Source organism: Oncorhynchus mykiss, chromosome 10, assembly GCF_013265735.2.
Source record: "Oncorhynchus mykiss isolate Arlee chromosome 10, USDA_OmykA_1.1, whole genome shotgun sequence".
NCBI lineage: Eukaryota > Metazoa > Chordata > Actinopteri > Salmoniformes > Salmonidae > Oncorhynchus > Oncorhynchus mykiss.
The window spans coordinates 10,045,216-10,065,053 of NC_048574.1; the positions used below are offsets into that span (position 1 = coordinate 10,045,216).

General features: G+C 40.0%; 1 protein-coding gene across 1 annotated transcript in view; it reads left to right on the forward strand.

The window, feature by feature from the left end:
* Window positions 1-8,266: 8,266 nt before the first annotated feature.
* Window positions 8,267-19,838, forward strand: part of LOC110533311 (ubiquitin domain-containing protein 2) — a 78,531-nt gene continuing 66,959 nt past the window's right edge. Inside the window, exon 1 of the mRNA XM_036989675.1 lies at window positions 8,267-8,442. Within this exon, the coding sequence (XP_036845570.1) occupies window positions 8,373-8,442 (70 nt within the window). The 5' untranslated portion in view covers window positions 8,267-8,372. The remainder of the gene's footprint in view (window positions 8,443-19,838) is intronic.

The window sequence follows — 19,838 nt, forward strand, 5'->3', positions numbered from 1 at the left end:
TATTCTCACTTGGTATTCTGTATTCTCACTTGGTATTCTGTATTCTCACTTGGTATTCTGTATTCTCACTTGGTATTCTGTATTCTCACTTGGTATTCTGTATTCTCACTTGGTATTCTGTATTCTCACTTGGTATTCTGTATTCTCACTTGGTATTCTGTATTCTCACTTGGTATTCTGTTTTCTCACTTGGTATTCTGTATTCTCACTTGGTATTCTGTATTCTGTCACTTCAATTAGTTTTAGATCAGGTTTTTGTCATCCATCAATCCAGGTTTCTCTTTACATAGACGAGACAGACATGCATATTACTCTAACACCAGTGTTTGCCTCAGGACACACACAAGAGGGAGCCATATAGCAAATTCAGAATCCTTTCCATGTACTGATCATTATTGTATAAACTGCCTTAATTTTGTTGGACCCAAGGAAGAGTAGCTAGTGGGGATCCATAATAAATACAAATACAGACACAAAAATCACAGATTTGGTGTAAAATGTCCACTGGCACTGGGAACAGAAGATTTGCACTTTCTGTGGTAATGGAGGGGTTGTTGTTTAAGTTAGTGTCACGTCCTGACCTTAGTTTCTTTTTTTGTGTCTCTGTTTTAGTTTGGTCAGGGCGTAAGTTGGGGTGGGAATTCTATGATTTTGTTCTAGGTTTTGTATTTCTGTGTTTGGCCTGGTATGGTTCCCAATCAGAGGCAGCTGTCGATCGTTGTCTCTGATTGAGAACCATACTTAGGCAGCCTGTTATCCCACTATGGGTTTTGGGTAGTTATTTTCTGGTTAGTGTGTGTTGCACCTGACGGAGCTGTTTTGGTTTTGCCTTTTGTTACTTTGTTATCTAGTGTTCAGTTATATTTAATAAAATGCCGAACACGTACCACGCTGCACCTTGGTCCTCACCTTCTTCTACCAACGACAATCTTTACAGTTTGGTGGAGGCGTTATCTTTGCAGCTGAAGAAATGCCACCTGCATTTGCAGCATGAGCAGACACAACAATATGATTTTATGTCTCCTAAATAAAGTTCCCATGTCTGATAGATCCATTGGTTGAAAAAGTACCCAAGTGTCATACTTGAGTAAAAGTAAAGATACCTTTATAGAAAATGACTCAAGTAAAAGTGAAAGTCACCCAGTAAAATATCACTTGAGTAAAAGTCTAAAAGTATTTGGTTATAAATAAACCTTGAACATAATTTCTGTTCACTGCTGTTAATTCTGAACGTGTCACCTCTAAAGAGAGTAAACATACAGCATATAAACTCGGCAAAAAAGAAACCTACCTTTTCAGGACGCTGTCTTTCAAAGATAATTAATAAAAATCCAAATAACTTCACAGATCTTTATTGTAAAGGGTTTAAACACTGTTTCCCATACTTGTTCAATTAACCATAAACAATAAATGAACATGCACCTGTGGAACGGTCGTTAAGACACTTACAGCTTACAGATGGTAGGCAATTAAGGTCACAGTTGTGAAAATTTAGGACACAAAAAAGGCCTTTCTACTGACTCTGAAAAACACCAAAAGAAAGATTCCCATGGTCCCTGCTCATCTGCGTGAACGTGCCTTAGGCATGCTGCAAGGAGGCATGAGGACTGCAGATGTGGCTAGGGCAATAAATTGCAATGTCCGTACTGTGAGACTCCTAAGACAGCACTACAGGGAGACAGGACGGACAGCTGATCATCCTCGCAGTGGCAGATAACGTGTAACAACACCTGCACAGGATCGGTACATCCGAACATCACACCTGCGGGGCAGGTACAGGATGGCAACAACAACTGCCCGAGTTACACCAGGAACGCACAATCCCTTCATCAGTGTTCAGACTGTCCGCAAAAGGCTAAGAGAGGCTGGACTGAGGGCTTGTAGGCCTGTTGTAAGGCAGGTCCTCACCAGACATCACCGGCAACAACGTCGCCTATGGGCACAAACCCACCATCGCTGGACCAGACAGGACTGGCAAAAAGTGCTCTTCACTGACGAGTCACGGTTTTGTCTCACCAGGGGTGGTGGTTGGATTCGTGTTTATCGTCGAAGGAATGAGCGTTACACCGAGGCCTGTACTCTGGAGCGGGATCGATTTTTTTAAGGTGGATGGTCCGTCATGGTCTGGGCCGGTGTGTCACAGCATCATCGGACTGAGCTTGTTGTCATTGCAGGCAATCTCAACGCTGTGCGTTACAGGGAAGAAATCCTCCTCCCTCATGTGGTACCCTTCCTGCAGGCTCATCCGAACATGACCTTCCAGCATGACAGTGCCACCAGCCATATTGCTCGTTCTGTGCGTGATTTCCTGCAAGACAGGAATGTCAGTGTTCTGCCATGGCCAGCGAAGAGCCCGGATCTCAATCCCATTCAGCACGTCTGGGACCTGTTGGATCGGAGAGTGAGGGCTAGGGCCATTCCCCCCCAGAAATGTCTGGGAACTTGCAGGTGCCTTGGTGGAAGAGTGGGGTAACATCTCACAGCAAGAACGGACAAATCTGGTGCAGTCCATGAGGAGGAGATGCACTGCAGTACTTAATGCAGCTGGTGGCCACACCAGATACTGACTGTTACTTTTGATTTTGACCCCCCCTTTGTTCAGGGACACATTATTCCATGTCTATTAGTCACATGTCTGTGGAACTTGTTCAGTTTATGTCTCACTTGTTGAATCTTGTTATGTTCACACAAATATTTACACATGTTAATTAAGTTTGCTGAAAATAAACGCAGTTGACAGTGAGAGGATGTTTCTTTTTTGGCAGAGTTCATATACAAACGTATGTGGACACCCTTCGAAATTAGTGGATTCGGCTATTTCAGCCATACCCGTTGCTGACAAGTGTATAAAATCAGACACACAGCCATGCAATCTCCATAGACAAACATTGACAGTAGAATGGCTTTACGGGAGAGCTCAGTGACTTTAAATGTGGCGCCAGCATAGGAAGCCACCTTTCCAACAAGTCAGTTCGTAAAATGTCTGCTCTGCTCGAGCCGCCCCAGTCAACTAACTGTAAGTGCTGTTATTGTGAAGTGGAAACATATAGGAGCAACATCGGCTCAGCCACGACGTGGTAGGCCACACAAGCTCACAGAACGGGACCGCCGAGTGCTGAAGCGTGTAGTGCAACACTCACTTCTGAGTTTCGAACTGGCTCTGGAAGCAACATCAGCACAATAACTGTTCGTTGGGAGCTTCATGAAATGGGTTTCCATGGTTGAGCAGCCGCACACAAGCCTAAGATCACCATGTGCAATGACACGCCTGGAGTGGTGTAAAGCTTGCCGCCATTGGATTTTGGAGCTGTGGAAACGTGTTCTCTGGAGTGATGAATCACACTTCAGCACCTGGCAGACTGACGGACGAGTCTGTGTTTGCCAGAAGAATGCTACCTGCCCGAATGTATAGTGCCAACTGTAAAGTTTGGTGGGGGAGAAATAATGGTCTGGAGCTGTTGTTCATGTTTCGGGCTAGGCCCCTTAGTTCCAGTGAAGGGAAATCTTAACGCTACAGCATACAATGACATTCTAGACAATTCTGTGCATCCAACTTTGTGGCAACAGTTTAGGGAAGGCCCTTTCCTGTTTCAGCATGACAATGCCCCCGTGCACAAAGCAAGGTCCATACATAAATGGTTTGTCAAGCTCAGTGTGGAAGAACTTGACTGACCTGCACTGAGCCCTGACCTCAACCCCATCGACCACCTTTGGGATGAATTGGAACGCTGATTGCGAGCCAGGCCTAATCGCCCAACATCAGTGCGCGACCTCACTAATGCTCTTGTGGCTGAATGGGATCCAGTCCCTGCAGCAATGTTCTAACATCTCGTGGAAAGCATTCCCAGAAGAGTAGAGGCTTGTTATAGCAGCTGTAATTTTGGAATGAGACGTTCGACGAGCAGGTGTCCATATACTTTTGGTCATGTAGTGTATATCACTTCAAGGAATTTGACATTATCCTATCAGTTGTGTTGGTTTTAAAAGTGCTATAAAAAGCATAGCAGGAGTACCCAGAAAAAAATGTTTTGTGTAGAAGTGTTGACAATCTGCAAATTAACTGTAAGCTATAACAATAAATAAAGAGAGTTGCACACTCTATGTATAAACTCCCAGTCATTTATTGGGTAGAACACCAAAGTTTCAGCATCACTGTGCCTTCTTCAGGGCCAATTCTAACACGGAATCTCCCAGTGAATTCAACAGTCTATTTTCTTTAGTTGCTACGGCAAAGAATCAGGTGATCCTGGCTCAGAGAATGTTAGAAGACTGAACCAACACTCCAGGATTTTCCTAGAATTTACTATTCTAGATTCCTCCTACTTTTTCAGTCTCTGGCTGCTCCATGCTTCTGTAGTTGTAATTACGTTGTGATAAATCAAATCAACTGTTATTTGCTTTGTAAATTGGGGTAGACTAACAATGAAATTCTAACTTACGGGGTCCTTCACCAACAATGCAGAGAGAAAAAGATAGAAACAATTATAACACAAGGAATAAATACACAATGAGTAACTTGGCTATATAAATCCAAATCAAATCAAATCAAATTTTATTTGTCACATGCACATGGTTAGCAGATGTTAATGCGAGTGTAGCGAAATGCTTGTGCTTCTAGTTCCGACAATGCAGTAATAACCAACAAGTAATCTAGCAAACAATTCCAAAACTACTACCTTATTTAGTTTATACAAGTGTAAGGGGATAAAGAATATGTACATAAAGATATATGAATGAGTGATGGTACAGAGCGGCATAGGCAAGATACAGTAGATGGTATTGAGTGCAGTATATACATATGAGATGAGTATGTAAACAAAGTGGCATAGTTTAAAGTGGCTAGTGATACATGTATTACATAAAGATGCAGTAGATGATATAGAGTACAGTATAGACATATACATATGAGATGAATAATGTAGGGTATGTATACACGGGGTACCAGTACCGAAGCGATGTGCAGGGGTACAAGGTAATTGAGGTAGATATGTACATATAGGTAGAGGTGAAGTACCTAGGTAACAGGATAGATAATAAAAAGTAGCATCAGCGTACGTGATGAGTCAAAAGAGTTAGCTCAAAGAGGGTAAATGTAGATAGTCCGGGTAGCTAATTGGTTAACTATTTAGTAGGCTTATCTTAGCAGGAAATACTGTTCAGGGTCCTGTTGGTTCCAGACTTGGTGCATCGGTACCGCTTACCGTGCAGTAGCAGAGACAACAGTCTGTAACTAACTTCTTCACGACTGTGTTTGTGGACCATGTTAATTCCCTAGTTTTATGGACACCTAAAAACATGACCGCTCCATTACAACCCCGTCGTAGTCTATTAGTAACAGTCGTTAAGGTAAAACTACCTAAACAACCACTCAGTAATCTGATTAGTCTATTAGTAACAGTCGTTAAGGTAAAACTACCTAAACAACCATGTGGATGTGGGCGTGGCTCGGCCCTCCGTTTCCTGTAGTCCACGATCAGCTCCTTTGTCTTGCTGACGTTGATGGAGAGGTTGTTGTTCTGGCACCACACTGACAGGTCACTGATCTCCTCTCTGTAGACGGTCTCATCGTCGTCAATGATCAGACCCACCACTGTCGTGTCGTCAGCAAACTTGGTGTTGGAGTTGTGCGTGGGCATGTCTCCCACACTAGTATTTCCTGACATACATTATGCTGCTCTTTATATTTAAAAGCCTGCAGGATATTTCATAGATTTTCCCATGCCTTAAAACAATCAATCAGCAGTTGAAACAATAACAGAGCATTATCCCCACCCCTGTTTTGGGAAAAAGCTAAGGGATGCAAGGACTGACCAAGGGCTAAGGGATGCAAGGACTATCAAAATTACAGTTTTAACCATGTTTAACCATAGTATGTGTTTACATTTAGTTTGTTTACAAACACTGGAGTAAAACAACCTTATATTTTGGGTTCTGATGGTGTCATGTGGAGCGGAACTCAAGAGCAGACTCAGACGAGGAGACTGGGATAAGCTAACCAAGTTATTTATTGAAACACAGGGGGAAGATGGGCTGCAGGAAGTCAGGTGCGGAGGATGACGCTGGAGCGAGGGAATTTGGGACTGGGTAAGCAGGTCCGGAGAGGAATTCAAGGACGCAGTGGAGTGGGGGGTCCAGGACAGAGTAGCAGGACTGACAAGACGTGGGACTGGAAACAGGGGCCAAAGTCAGAGAGGGTAGAACTGTAGCAGAGAGGAAAACAGCATTAGGCAAGGGAAAACAGGCACAGCATGAAAACAGGTTCCAAGCAGGAACAAACAGATAAAAATGCAGACTGACTGCACAGAGGTTACGATCTGGCAGCGTGGAAGTGGCAGGGCTGAGTATTTGTAGAGGTCTTGATTATGGAACAGTTTGAAGATGGTGGGGGATCTGCTCTGCCTCCAGCACACCTGTCTCCACCCACACAATCACACACACACACACACAGAGGAAGAGGGAGAGTGTACTGGGGGGAGGGAGAGTGTACTGGGGGAGTGGCGGCAGGTTAGGGAGACACAGAATGAGAAGTAGAGGGCGTTGCAGGGGCAGATATAACAGATGGTCTTCAAGAATCAATGGGTACATATCATTCATTTATAATTGCAGATTGCTCCTTTAAAAGAAATAGGCTAGTAGGCCTGATGTCAAGTCCTTGTAGTGGTCTTTTGATGCACAATGGGGCAGCAGTGAACACTCAATTAAAACAAGATGGAATAATTAGCTGTCATTGTGTTTAAAACAAGATGGAAGAAGTTGATGTCATTGTGTTTTAAACAAGATGGAATAAGTGGCTGTTGTGTTTTTCATCCATACTCAGATGGTGAGAGAGTTGGAGTAGAGAGTTGGAGGAGAAAGAGTTGGAGAAAAGAGTTGGAGGAGAGAGTTGGAGGAGAGAGTTGGAGAAGAGAGTTGGAGGCGAGAGTTGGAGTAGACAGTTGGAGGAGAGAGTTGGAGTAGAGAGTTGGAAGAGAGAGTTGGAGGAGAGAGTTGGAGGAGAGAGTTGGAGAAGAGAGTTGGAAGAGAGAGTTGGAGGAGAGAGTTGGAGAAGAGAGTTGGAGAAGACAGTTGGAGAAGAGAGTTGGAGGAGAGGGTTGGAGGAGAGAGTTGGAGTAGAGAGTTGGAGAAGAGAGAGTTGGAGGAGAGAGTTGGAGGAGAGAGTTGGAGGCGAGAGTTGGAGTAGAGAGTTGGAGGAGAGAGCTGGAGGAGAGAGTTGGAGTAGAGAGTTGGAGGAGAGAGTTGGAGGAGAGAGTTGGAGGAGAGAGTTGGAGAGAGTTGGAGAAGAGAGTTGGAGGAGTGAGTTGGAGAAGAGAGTTGGAGGAGAGAGTTGGAGAAGAGAGTTGGAGGAGAGAGTTGGAGAAGAGAGTTGGAGGAGAGAGTTGGAGAAGAGAGGCACTGGTGTATTATTTGGTTAAGATTACTTCCATTTTAGGAGGGAAATACCTAACATCCTAACTTGCCAAAATTAACAGACAGAACAGCTTGAAAATCCAATGAGGCTGAAGATAAGGCCCATGCTGAGACTGAGTAATTTATTTACTTATTATGGCAGGCTCTCTTTTAGCCGCCAGAGTATAATGTAAAAGGACTCCAGGTCTTGCAGTTGTTCGATGTGCGTGCCTGTGGCCACAACACCCAAGAGGGCCTGCCTATACACTGGTGAAGGTGTAGACACTAGATACTGATCACGCAATGTTACACTTCTGGGACATACGGTAGTATTAGAGTCAGTAAACTAGAGGAAATACTCAACTATAAAAAAAACGATAGCAATAGAGTCAGTATATTCAAGGAAATACTAAACTTATCATCTAAATTGGCAACATTTTCCTGGAAAACAACAGATGTTATAAAAGTGTATAAAGTATGAGTAGTAGTAGCATGCATTATTAGTCTGCATAAGGTGACCTTGAAAACCCAGCGGTGTGTAGCCTTTAATAATAATAAAGTATAACATTTGATAGAGAAGAGTGGAATAGAGTAGAATAGAGTATAACATTATATAGTAAACTAGAGAATAACAGAATAGAATAGAACATAATGGTTTCACATCTTATTTCACATTTGATTTTCACCCATGTGCTTGAAATTGCCCTGGTATGCATGGGGGACAATGCAATTATACTAGAAACTGTTCTCATCTCAGTTACACTTTGCTGAGTTGTGTTCTCCCCGTCCTCCCTTCTCATCCGCCCATTCTTTACCTCTATTTCCTCCCTCTCCGTACCCCCTTCTTTTCTCTTTTAGAAGCGGGCACCTTGTGATGTGTGTTCACTCCGCCTCTTCCCAGCTGATGCTCGCGTCCTTTCAATTTCTATTCTGAGAGGAAGACTTGAGCAAGAGGGGTTTGCGGGGGTAGCGCAGTTAAAACATCCATGGGTGGTTGTGTGGGTAGTCACCATGATTCTTCAGGCAGTTTAAACGAAAATTCTGACGGAACTGGAGGTAAGAAATGAGTTTCATACCTTCGGGGTGGTTTTTGGTCGATGATTGGTGGTTTTTGGTTACATGCTGACTTCATGCGCCTTGTTCCCCCTTGTGTCTTCCCTTTATTGCAGCCGCCTATAACATCGTGGCGGCCACGTCTATAGCCCCATCCGGCCTCATGCGAATAATAGTTAGCTATTTAGGCAACATTTTATGATCTCGAAAATTCGTACTGTTCCGTGTTAAATGACTGCTTTTGTCTGTTTTGAATAAAGGCGTTTAATGTTGTAGTTAGTCATCCTGTTAGCATGCTAGCTATAGCCATCTTTCTACACAATAAATGTGGGTCACTGTTTGTCTCAGGAATGCAGAACATCACAACGTTACATGCTGTTATAAAATGTTCTAACACAAATTATGCTTTGTTGTGTTCACAGACACATTTTTGCAATCATATAACCTAATTCTGTTTCATTTAATGCGTATTTTCTTGGGGGTCGACATTCTAAAGTGGGGGAGCGTGACATTTTTAATTCGCAGCTGCAGGAGGATGGGGGAGTTGCACCGAAACTTGCTTTAAATAACTAACGGTGGTTCTTGGTTCGTTGACATGTCCAACAATTATACTGTATTCAATAATAACCCAGAGTTGCATATCACATCTCCTTGACGAGCATAATTTAATGGATATTATGTACCCACCGTTTTCATTCCAGTAGTATATAATGTATGTATCCCGTGCTTTGTGAATGAGAAAGACTGGTATTAATATAATGGTTGGCTCTTAACTGCGACCCCTTAGGTGGTTACTTCACACTGTTATTTCCTCACCGCGTCGGGATTTCAGATGTGTAATGTTACAGATGTTGTTGTTATGATTTTAGCTGGTGTGATTCAGTTTGGGTTTGAAGGGTAGGGGCTTGTACATGTACACAAATAAGTCTGTGATAGCTCCTTGCATAGATAACCGGTATTGATCTTCTTCATGTTTACATTGCAGTTATTGCATATGCACACCTAGGCAATGCACATGACAAAATGTACCTTTGTCCCATGTCCCTTGAGGTGGTCCTCCCAATGCAACAGTGTCCCGAGGTCACTGGTATATCACGTTGTTAGGTCTACACACCATTATATTGCTATTACCAGGCAGTGACGTTTGTGTTGTTGTCTCGCCCTGACCGTAGATTGCTTTGTAGGTTTCTATTTTTAGTTTGGTCAGGGTGTGATTTTGGTGGGTATTCTATGTTGTAGGTCTAGGTTTTCTTTTTCTATGTGTTTGGCCTGGTATGGTTCTCAATCAGAGGCAGCTGTCTATCGTTGTCTCTGCTTGAGAGCCATACTTAGGCAGCCTGTTTTCCCACAATGAGGTGTGGGTGATTATTCTCTCGTTCGTGTTTGTTGCTCCTGTCAGAACTGTTCGTTTGTTGTTTTGTTGTTTTTGTTGGTGTATTCATCTGGATGAAAAGTGTCATGGATACGTACCACGCTGCACTTTGGTCTTCCTCTCCTTCCACCAACAAAAATCTTTACAGCTGTAACCAAATGTGGACTGACTGCACATTGCTGAACATGTGTCGAGCTTCTAGAACTCACTCACAAGATTCTACAAAATAACTTAGCTAGCTAGGCCGAGAGAGAACATAGACTTGAAATCACTGGCCACTTTTATACTGGAACACCAGTCACTTTTTTACAATGTTTACATGTTTTGCATTACTCATCTCATATACTGTATTCTATACTATTCTACTGTATCTTAGTCTATGCCGCTCTGACATTACTCATCTCATATACTGTATTCTATACTATTCTACTGTATCTAGGTCTATGCCGCTCTGACATTACTCATCTCATATACTGTATTCTATACTATTCTACTGTATCTAGGTCTATGCCGCTCTGACATTACTCATCTCATATACTGTATTCTATACTATTCTACTGTATCTAGGTCTATGCCGCTCTGACATTACTCATCTCATATACTGTATTCTATACTATTCTACTGTATCTAGGTCTATGCCGCTCTGACATTACTCATCTCATATACTGTATTCTATACTATTCTACTGTATCTAGGTCTATGCCGCTCTGACATTACTCATCTCATATACTGTATTCTATACTATTCTACTGTATCTAGGTCTATGCCGCTCTGACATTACTCATCTCATATACTGTATTCTATACTATTCTACTGTATCTAGGTCTATGCCGCTCTGACATTACTCATCTCATATACTGTATTCTATACTATTCTACTGTATCTAGGTCTATGCCGCTCTGACATTACTCATCTCATATACTGTATTCTATACTATTCTACTGTATCTAGGTCTATGCCGCTCTGACATTACTCATCTCATATACTGTATTCTATACTATTCTACTGTATCTAGGTATATGCCGCTCTGACATTACTCATCTCATATACTGTATTCTATACTATTCTACTGTATCTTAGTCTATGCCGCTCTGACATTACTCATCTCATATACTGTATTCTATACTATTCTACTGTATCTTAGTCTATGCCGCTCTGACATTACTCATCTCATATACTGTATTCTATACTATTCTACTGTATCTAGGTCTATGCCGCTCTGACATTACTCATCTCATATACTGTATTCTATACTATTCTACTGTATCTAGGTCTATGCCGCTCTGACATTACTCATCTCATATACTGTATTCTATACTATTCTACTGTATCTAGGTCTATGCCGCTCTGACATTACTCATCTCATATACTGTATTCTATACTATTCTACTGTATCTAGGTCTATGCCGCTCTGACATTACTCATCTCATATACTGTATTCTATACTATTCTACTGTATCTTAGTCTATGCCGCTCTGACATTACTCATCTCATATACTGTATTCTATACTATTCTACTGTATCTAGGTCTATGCCGCTCTGACATTACTCATCTCATATACTGTATTCTATACTATTCTACTGTATCTAGGTCTATGCCGCTCTGACATTACTCATCTCATATACTGTATTCTATACTATTCTACTGTATCTAGGTCTATGCCGCTCTGACATTACTCATCTCATATACTGTATTCTATACTATTCTACTGTATCTAGGTCTATGCCGCTCTGACATTACTCATCTCATACACTGTATTCTATACTATTCTACTGTATCTAGGTCTATGCCGCTCTGACATTACTCATCTCATATACTGTATTCTATACTATTCTACTGTATCTAGGTCTATGCCGCTCTGACAATACTCATCTCATACACTGTATTCTATACTATTCTACTGTATCTAGGTCTATGCCGCTCTGACATTACTCATCTCATATACTGTATTCTATACTATTCTACTGTATCTTAGTCTATGCCGCTCTGACATTACTCATCTCATATACTGTATTCTATACTATTCTACTGTATCTAGGTCTATGCCGCTCTGACATTACTCATCTCATATACTGTATTCTATACTATTCTACTGTATCTAGGTCTATGCCGCTCTGACATTACTCATCTCATATACTGTATTCTATACTATTCTACTGTATCTAGGTCTATGCCGCTCTGACATTACTCATCTCATATACTGTATTCTATACTATTCTACTGTATCTAGGTCTATGCCGCTCTGACATTACTCATCTCATATACTGTATTCTATACTATTCTACTGTATCTAGGTCTATGCCGCTCTGACATTACTCATCTCATATACTGTATTCTATACTATTCTACTGTATCTAGGTCTATGCCGCTCTGACATTACTCATCTCATATACTGTATTCTATACTATTCTACTGTATCTAGGTCTATGCCGCTCTGACATTACTCATCTCATATACTGTATTCTATACTATTCTACTGTATCTAGGTCTATGCCGCTCTGACATTACTCATCTCATATACTGTATTCTATACTATTCTACTGTATCTAGGTCTATGCCGCTCTGACATTACTCATCTCATATACTGTATTCTATACTATTCTACTGTATCTAGGTCTATGCCGCTCTGACATTACTCATCTCATATACTGTATTCTATACTATTCTACTGTATCTAGGTCTATGCCGCTCTGACATTACTCATCTCATATACTGTATTCTATACTATTCTACTGTATCTAGGTCTATGCCGCTCTGACATTACTCATCTCATATACTGTATTCTATACTATTCTACTGTATCTAGGTCTATGCCGCTCTGACATTACTCATCTCATATACTGTATTCTATACTATTCTACTGTATCTAGGTCTATGCCGCTCTGACATTACTCATCTCATATACTGTATTCTATACTATTCTACTGTATCTAGGTATATGCCGCTCTGACATTACTCATCTCATATACTGTATTCTATACTATTCTACTGTATCTTAGTCTATGCCGCTCTGACATTACTCATCTCATATACTGTATTCTATACTATTCTACTGTATCTTAGTCTATGCCGCTCTGACATTACTCATCTCATATACTGTATTCTATACTATTCTACTGTATCTAGGTCTATGCCGCTCTGACATTACTCATCTCATATACTGTATTCTATACTATTCTACTGTATCTAGGTCTATGCCGCTCTGACATTACTCATCTCATATACTGTATTCTATACTATTCTACTGTATCTAGGTCTATGCCGCTCTGACATTACTCATCTCATATACTGTATTCTATACTATTCTACTGTATCTAGGTCTATGCCGCTCTGACATTACTCATCTCATATACTGTATTCTATACTATTCTACTGTATCTTAGTCTATGCCGCTCTGACATTACTCATCTCATATACTGTATTCTATACTATTCTACTGTATCTAGGTCTATGCCGCTCTGACATTACTCATCTCATATACTGTATTCTATACTATTCTACTGTATCTAGGTCTATGCCGCTCTGACATTACTCATCTCATATACTGTATTCTATACTATTCTACTGTATCTAGGTCTATGCCGCTCTGACATTACTCATCTCATATACTGTATTCTATACTATTCTACTGTATCTAGGTCTATGCCGCTCTGACATTACTCATCTCATACACTGTATTCTATACTATTCTACTGTATCTAGGTCTATGCCGCTCTGACATTACTCATCTCATATACTGTATTCTATACTATTCTACTGTATCTAGGTCTATGCCGCTCTGACAATACTCATCTCATACACTGTATTCTATACTATTCTACTGTATCTAGGTCTATGCCGCTCTGACATTACTCATCTCATATACTGTATTCTATACTATTCTACTGTATCTTAGTCTATGCCGCTCTGACATTACTCATCTCATATACTGTATTCTATACTATTCTACTGTATCTAGGTCTATGCCGCTCTGACATTACTCATCTCATATACTGTATTCTATACTATTCTACTGTATCTAGGTCTATGCCGCTCTGACATTACTCATCTCATATACTGTATTCTATACTATTCTACTGTATCTAGGTCTATGCCGCTCTGACATTACTCATCTCATATACTGTATTCTATACTATTCTACTGTATCTAGGTCTATGCCGCTCTGACATTACTCATCTCATATACTGTATTCTATACTATTCTACTGTATCTAGGTCTATGCCGCTCTGACATTACTCATCTCATATACTGTATTCTATACTATTCTACTGTATCTAGGTCTATGCCGCTCTGACATTACTCATCTCATATACTGTATTCTATACTATTCTACTGTATCTAGGTCTATGCCGCTCTGACATTACTCATCTCATATACTGTATTCTATACTATTCTACTGTATCTAGGTCTATGCCGCTCTGACATTACTCATCTCATATACTGTATTCTATACTATTCTACTGTATCTAGGTCTATGCCGCTCTGACATTACTCATCTCATATACTGTATTCTATACTATTCTACTGTATCTAGGTCTATGCCGCTCTGACATTACTCATCTCATATACTGTATTCTATACTATTCTACTGTATCTAGGTCTATGCCGCTCTGACATTACTCATCTCATATACTGTATTCTATACTATTCTACTGTATCTAGGTATATGCCGCTCTGACATTACTCATCTCATATACTGTATTCTATACTATTCTACTGTATCTTAGTCTATGCCGCTCTGACATTACTCATCTCATATACTGTATTCTATACTATTCTACTGTATCTTAGTCTATGCCGCTCTGACATTACTCATCTCATATACTGTATTCTATACTATTCTACTGTATCTAGGTCTATGCCGCTCTGACATTACTCATCTCATATACTGTATTCTATACTATTCTACTGTATCTAGGTCTATGCCGCTCTGACATTACTCATCTCATATACTGTATTCTATACTATTCTACTGTATCTAGGTCTATGCCGCTCTGACATTACTCATCTCATATACTGTATTCTATACTATTCTACTGTATCTAGGTCTATGCCGCTCTGACATTACTCATCTCATATACTGTATTCTATACTATTCTACTGTATCTTAGTCTATGCCGCTCTGACATTACTCATCTCATATACTGTATTCTATACTATTCTACTGTATCTAGGTCTATGCCGCTCTGACATTACTCATCTCATATACTGTATTCTATACTATTCTACTGTATCTAGGTCTATGCCGCTCTGACATTACTCATCTCATATACTGTATTCTATACTATTCTACTGTATCTAGGTCTATGCCGCTCTGACATTACTCATCTCATATACTGTATTCTATACTATTCTACTGTATCTAGGTCTATGCCGCTCTGACATTACTCATCTCATACACTGTATTCTATACTATTCTACTGTATCTAGGTCTATGCCGCTCTGACATTACTCATCTCATATACTGTATTCTATACTATTCTACTGTATCTAGGTCTATGCCGCTCTGACAATACTCATCTCATACACTGTATTCTATACTATTCTACTGTATCTAGGTCTATGCCGCTCTGACATTACTCATCTCATATACTGTATTCTATACTATTCTACTGTATCTTAGTCTATGCCGCTCTGACATTACTCATCTCATATACTGTATTCTATACTATTCTACTGTATCTAGGTCTATGCCGCTCTGACATTACTCATCTCATATACTGTATTCTATACTATTCTACTGTATCTAGGTCTATGCCGCTCTGACATTACTCATCTCATATACTGTATTCTATACTATTCTACTGTATCTAGGTCTATGCCGCTCTGACATTACTCATCTCATATACTGTATTCTATACTATTCTACTGTATCTAGGTCTATGCCGCTCTGACATTACTCATCTCATATACTGTATTCTATACTATTCTACTGTATCTTAGTCTATGCCGCTCTGACATTACTCATCTCATATACTGTATTCTATACTATTCTACTGTATCTAGGTCTATGCCGCTCTGACATTACTCATCTCATATACTGTATTCTATACTATTCTACTGTATCTTAGTCTATGCCGCTCTGACATTACTCATCTCATATACTGTATTCTATACTATTCTACTGTATCTAGGTCTATGCCGCTCTGACATTACTCATCTCATATACTGTATTCTATACTATTCTACTGTATCTAGGTCTATGCCGCTCTGACATTACTCATCTCATATACTGTATTCTATACTATTCTACTGTATCTAGGTCTATGCCGCTCTGACATTACTCATCTCATATACTGTATTCTATACTATTCTACTGTATCTAGGTCTATGCCGCTCTGACATTACTCATCTCATACACTGTATTCTATACTATTCTACTGTATCTAGGTCTATGCCGCTCTGACATTACTCATCTCATATACTGTATTCTATACTATTCTACTGTATCTAGGTCTATGCCGCTCTGACAATACTCATCTCATACACTGTATTCTATACTATTCTACTGTATCTAGGTCTATGCCGCTCTGACATTACTCATCTCATATACTGTATTCTATACTATTCTACTGTATCTTAGTCTATGCCGCTCTGACATTACTCATCTCATATACTGTATTCTATACTATTCTACTGTATCTAGGTCTATGCCGCTCTGACATTACTCATCTCATATACTGTATTCTATACTATTCTACTGTATCTAGGTCTATGCCGCTCTGACATTACTCATCTCATATACTGTATTCTATACTATTCTACTGTATCTAGGTCTATGCCGCTCTGACATTACTCATCTCATATACTGTATTCTATACTATTCTACTGTATCTAGGTCTATGCCGCTCTGACATTACTCATCTCATATACTGTATTCTATACTATTCTACTGTATCTAGGTCTATGCCGCTCTGACATTACTCATCTCATATACTGTATTCAATACTATTCTACTGTATCTAGGTCTATGCCGCTCTGACATTACTCATCTCATATACTGTATTCTATACTATTCTACTGTATCTAGGTCTATGCCGCTCTGACATTACTCATCTCATATACTGTATTCTATACTATTCTACTGTATCTAGGTCTATGCCGCTCTGACATTACTCATCTCATACACTGTATTCTATACTATTCTACTGTATCTAGGTCTATGCCGCTCTGACATTACTCATCTCATATACTGTATTCTATACTATTCTACTGTATCTAGGTCTATGCCGCTCTGACAATACTCATCTCATACACTGTATTCTATACTATTCTACTGTATCTAGGTCTATGCCGCTCTGACATTACTCATCTCATATACTGTATTCTATACTATTCTACTGTATCTTAGTCTATGCCGCTCTGACATTACTCATCTCATATACTGTATTCTATACTATTCTACTGTATCTAGGTCTATGCCGCTCTGACATTACTCATCTCATATACTGTATTCTATACTATTCTACTGTATCTAGGTCTATGCCGCTCTGACATTACTCATCTCATATACTGTATTCTATACTATTCTACTGTATCTAGGTCTATGCCGCTCTGACATTACTCATCTCATATACTGTATTCTATACTATTCTACTGTATCTAGGTCTATGCCGCTCTGACATTACTCATCTCATATACTGTATTCTATACTATTCTACTGTATCTTAGTCTATGCCGCTCTGACATTACTCATCTCATATACTGTATTCTATACTATTCTACTGTATCTAGGTCAATGCCGCTCTGACATTGCTCTTCCAAATATTTATATATTCTTAATTCCATTCCTTTATTTTAGATTTGTGTTTATTGTGTGTATTGTTGTGAAACTGTTAGATATTACTGCACAGTTGGACCTAGAAACACAAGAATTTCACTACACCCGCAATAACATCTGCTAAACACGTGTATGTGACAACTAAAATGTGATTTGATTCCTCCAGGGAGCGGCTAGTTATTACACTCATTTTGTCTCAGTGGTTTTTGACTTTTCACACGAGAGTAACGCCAGCAGACTGTAGCTCAGGAGAAAGTATCAGCTTATAAGTATTTTGGACATGCATTGTTACCTTGACTCTCAGCCATTGCCTGTTACTGAGCAAGAGAGTACTGCTTTGATGAAGGTTTCAATGTATTTCAATCTTCCCTTGTATTAATGGGCATTACGAGTCTTTTCAGTGAGAGATCTTTTGGCTCGTCTCACCTAAATTAGCCATTCATTTGGCACCCAAATGTCTCTTTCGTTCAGTAGTGCCTAAAGGGATGCTATCGTGCCTATAGACTTCCAGTCGTCAGCTGGGCTAGACAATCTGGACCCTCCATTTCTAAAATTATCCGCCGCCATTGTTGCAACCTCTATTACCAGCCTGTTCAACCTCTCTTTCATATCGTCTGAGATCCCTAAAGATTTGAAAACTGCCGCGGTCATCCCCCCCTCTTGAAAGGGGGAGACACTCTAGACCTAAACTGTTACAGACCTATATCTATCCTGCCAATTCAATTCTCAGGCCGACTCTTTTCTCTGTATGTATCAAGGATGTCTCTCTTGCTGCTGGTAATTCTCTGATCCACCTCTACGCAGACGACACCATTCTGTATACATATGGCCCTTCTTTGGACACTGTGTTAAACAAACCTCCAGATGAGCTTCAATGCCATTCAACACTCCTTCCGTGGCCTCCAACTGCTCTTAAGTGCAAGTAAAACTAAATGCATGCTCTTCAACCGATCGCTGCCCTCGCTCGCCCAACTAGCATCACTCCTCTGGAAGGTTCTGACTTAGAATATGTGGACAACTACAAATACCTAGGTGTATATCTTGAACCAAATACAATACCTTTAGTTTTAGAAATGTTCAACACCAATTTGTTCATATCAGCCCACTCATACACCATTCTTAGTTCACTGCTCAGTACATCTGTTAGCTCATTACATTCTGATGCTGCGCTATACATTGTAGAGTCATCAGCATACATGCCCACTCTTGCTTTGTTCATTACTGAAGGTTAATCATTAGTAAAGATAGAGTAGAGAAGTGGGCCTAGGCAGCTTTCTTGAGGAACACCACAGTGTATATCTTTACTGCTTGAAAAGCTACCATTAAAGAACACTTTTTGCCTTCTCCTGGATAGATAGCTTTCCATCCAGCATAGAGCTGCAGACTTAAAACCATAACATTTGAGTTGACCTAGTAACAGTTCATGATATATTATATCAAAAGCAGCACTGAAATCTGGCAACACTGCACCAGCTAACTTCCTGTCATCCATACTCTTTAACCAATCATCTGTCATTTGTGCAAAGGACGTACTCGTAGAATGCCCTTCTTTGTATGCATACCGGAAACCTGTTATCAGATCATTATATGAGAAATAATCCTTGATTTTTACAGATACAATTTTTTCCAATAATTTACTTAACACAGGCAGAAAGTTTATAGGATGACCATTAGGACCAGTGAATGCAGATTTTTTTTAATACTTAGGTAGTGGAATAACCTTTGACTCTTTCCAGACTTCTGGGCACACCCCATACATCAAGCACTTATTACAAATATGAGAGATTAGGGTAAATATTTGGTTAGCTGTAACTCTTTTGGCATCAAGATTATATGTACCAGGTGACTTGTCATCCAAAAGAGACAACAGCATCCTTTCTACCGCTTCCCTTTCTACTTCATGAAATTTGAACATGCATTTCCTCTCCTTCATGATCCAGTCTTTTATAAGGGTATACTGTATATTTCCCTATTTTCATCAGATACCTTATCCAACATTTAACAAATTATATCAAGATATTTCACATCAGCACTAGGTGGCCTATAGCAGGAACCAACTAGTATAGGTTTCAAATGTGGTATATACACCTGTACCCATAGCGCCTCTAATCCATTCAACATTACATCCTTACGTTGTTTTGCTGGAATATGATTCTGGATGTAACCTGCAGCTCCACCTCCATATCTATTTCTGTCTCCATGTATAGAGATCTCAGCATCCTCAATAGAAGAGTCCATGTGAGTCT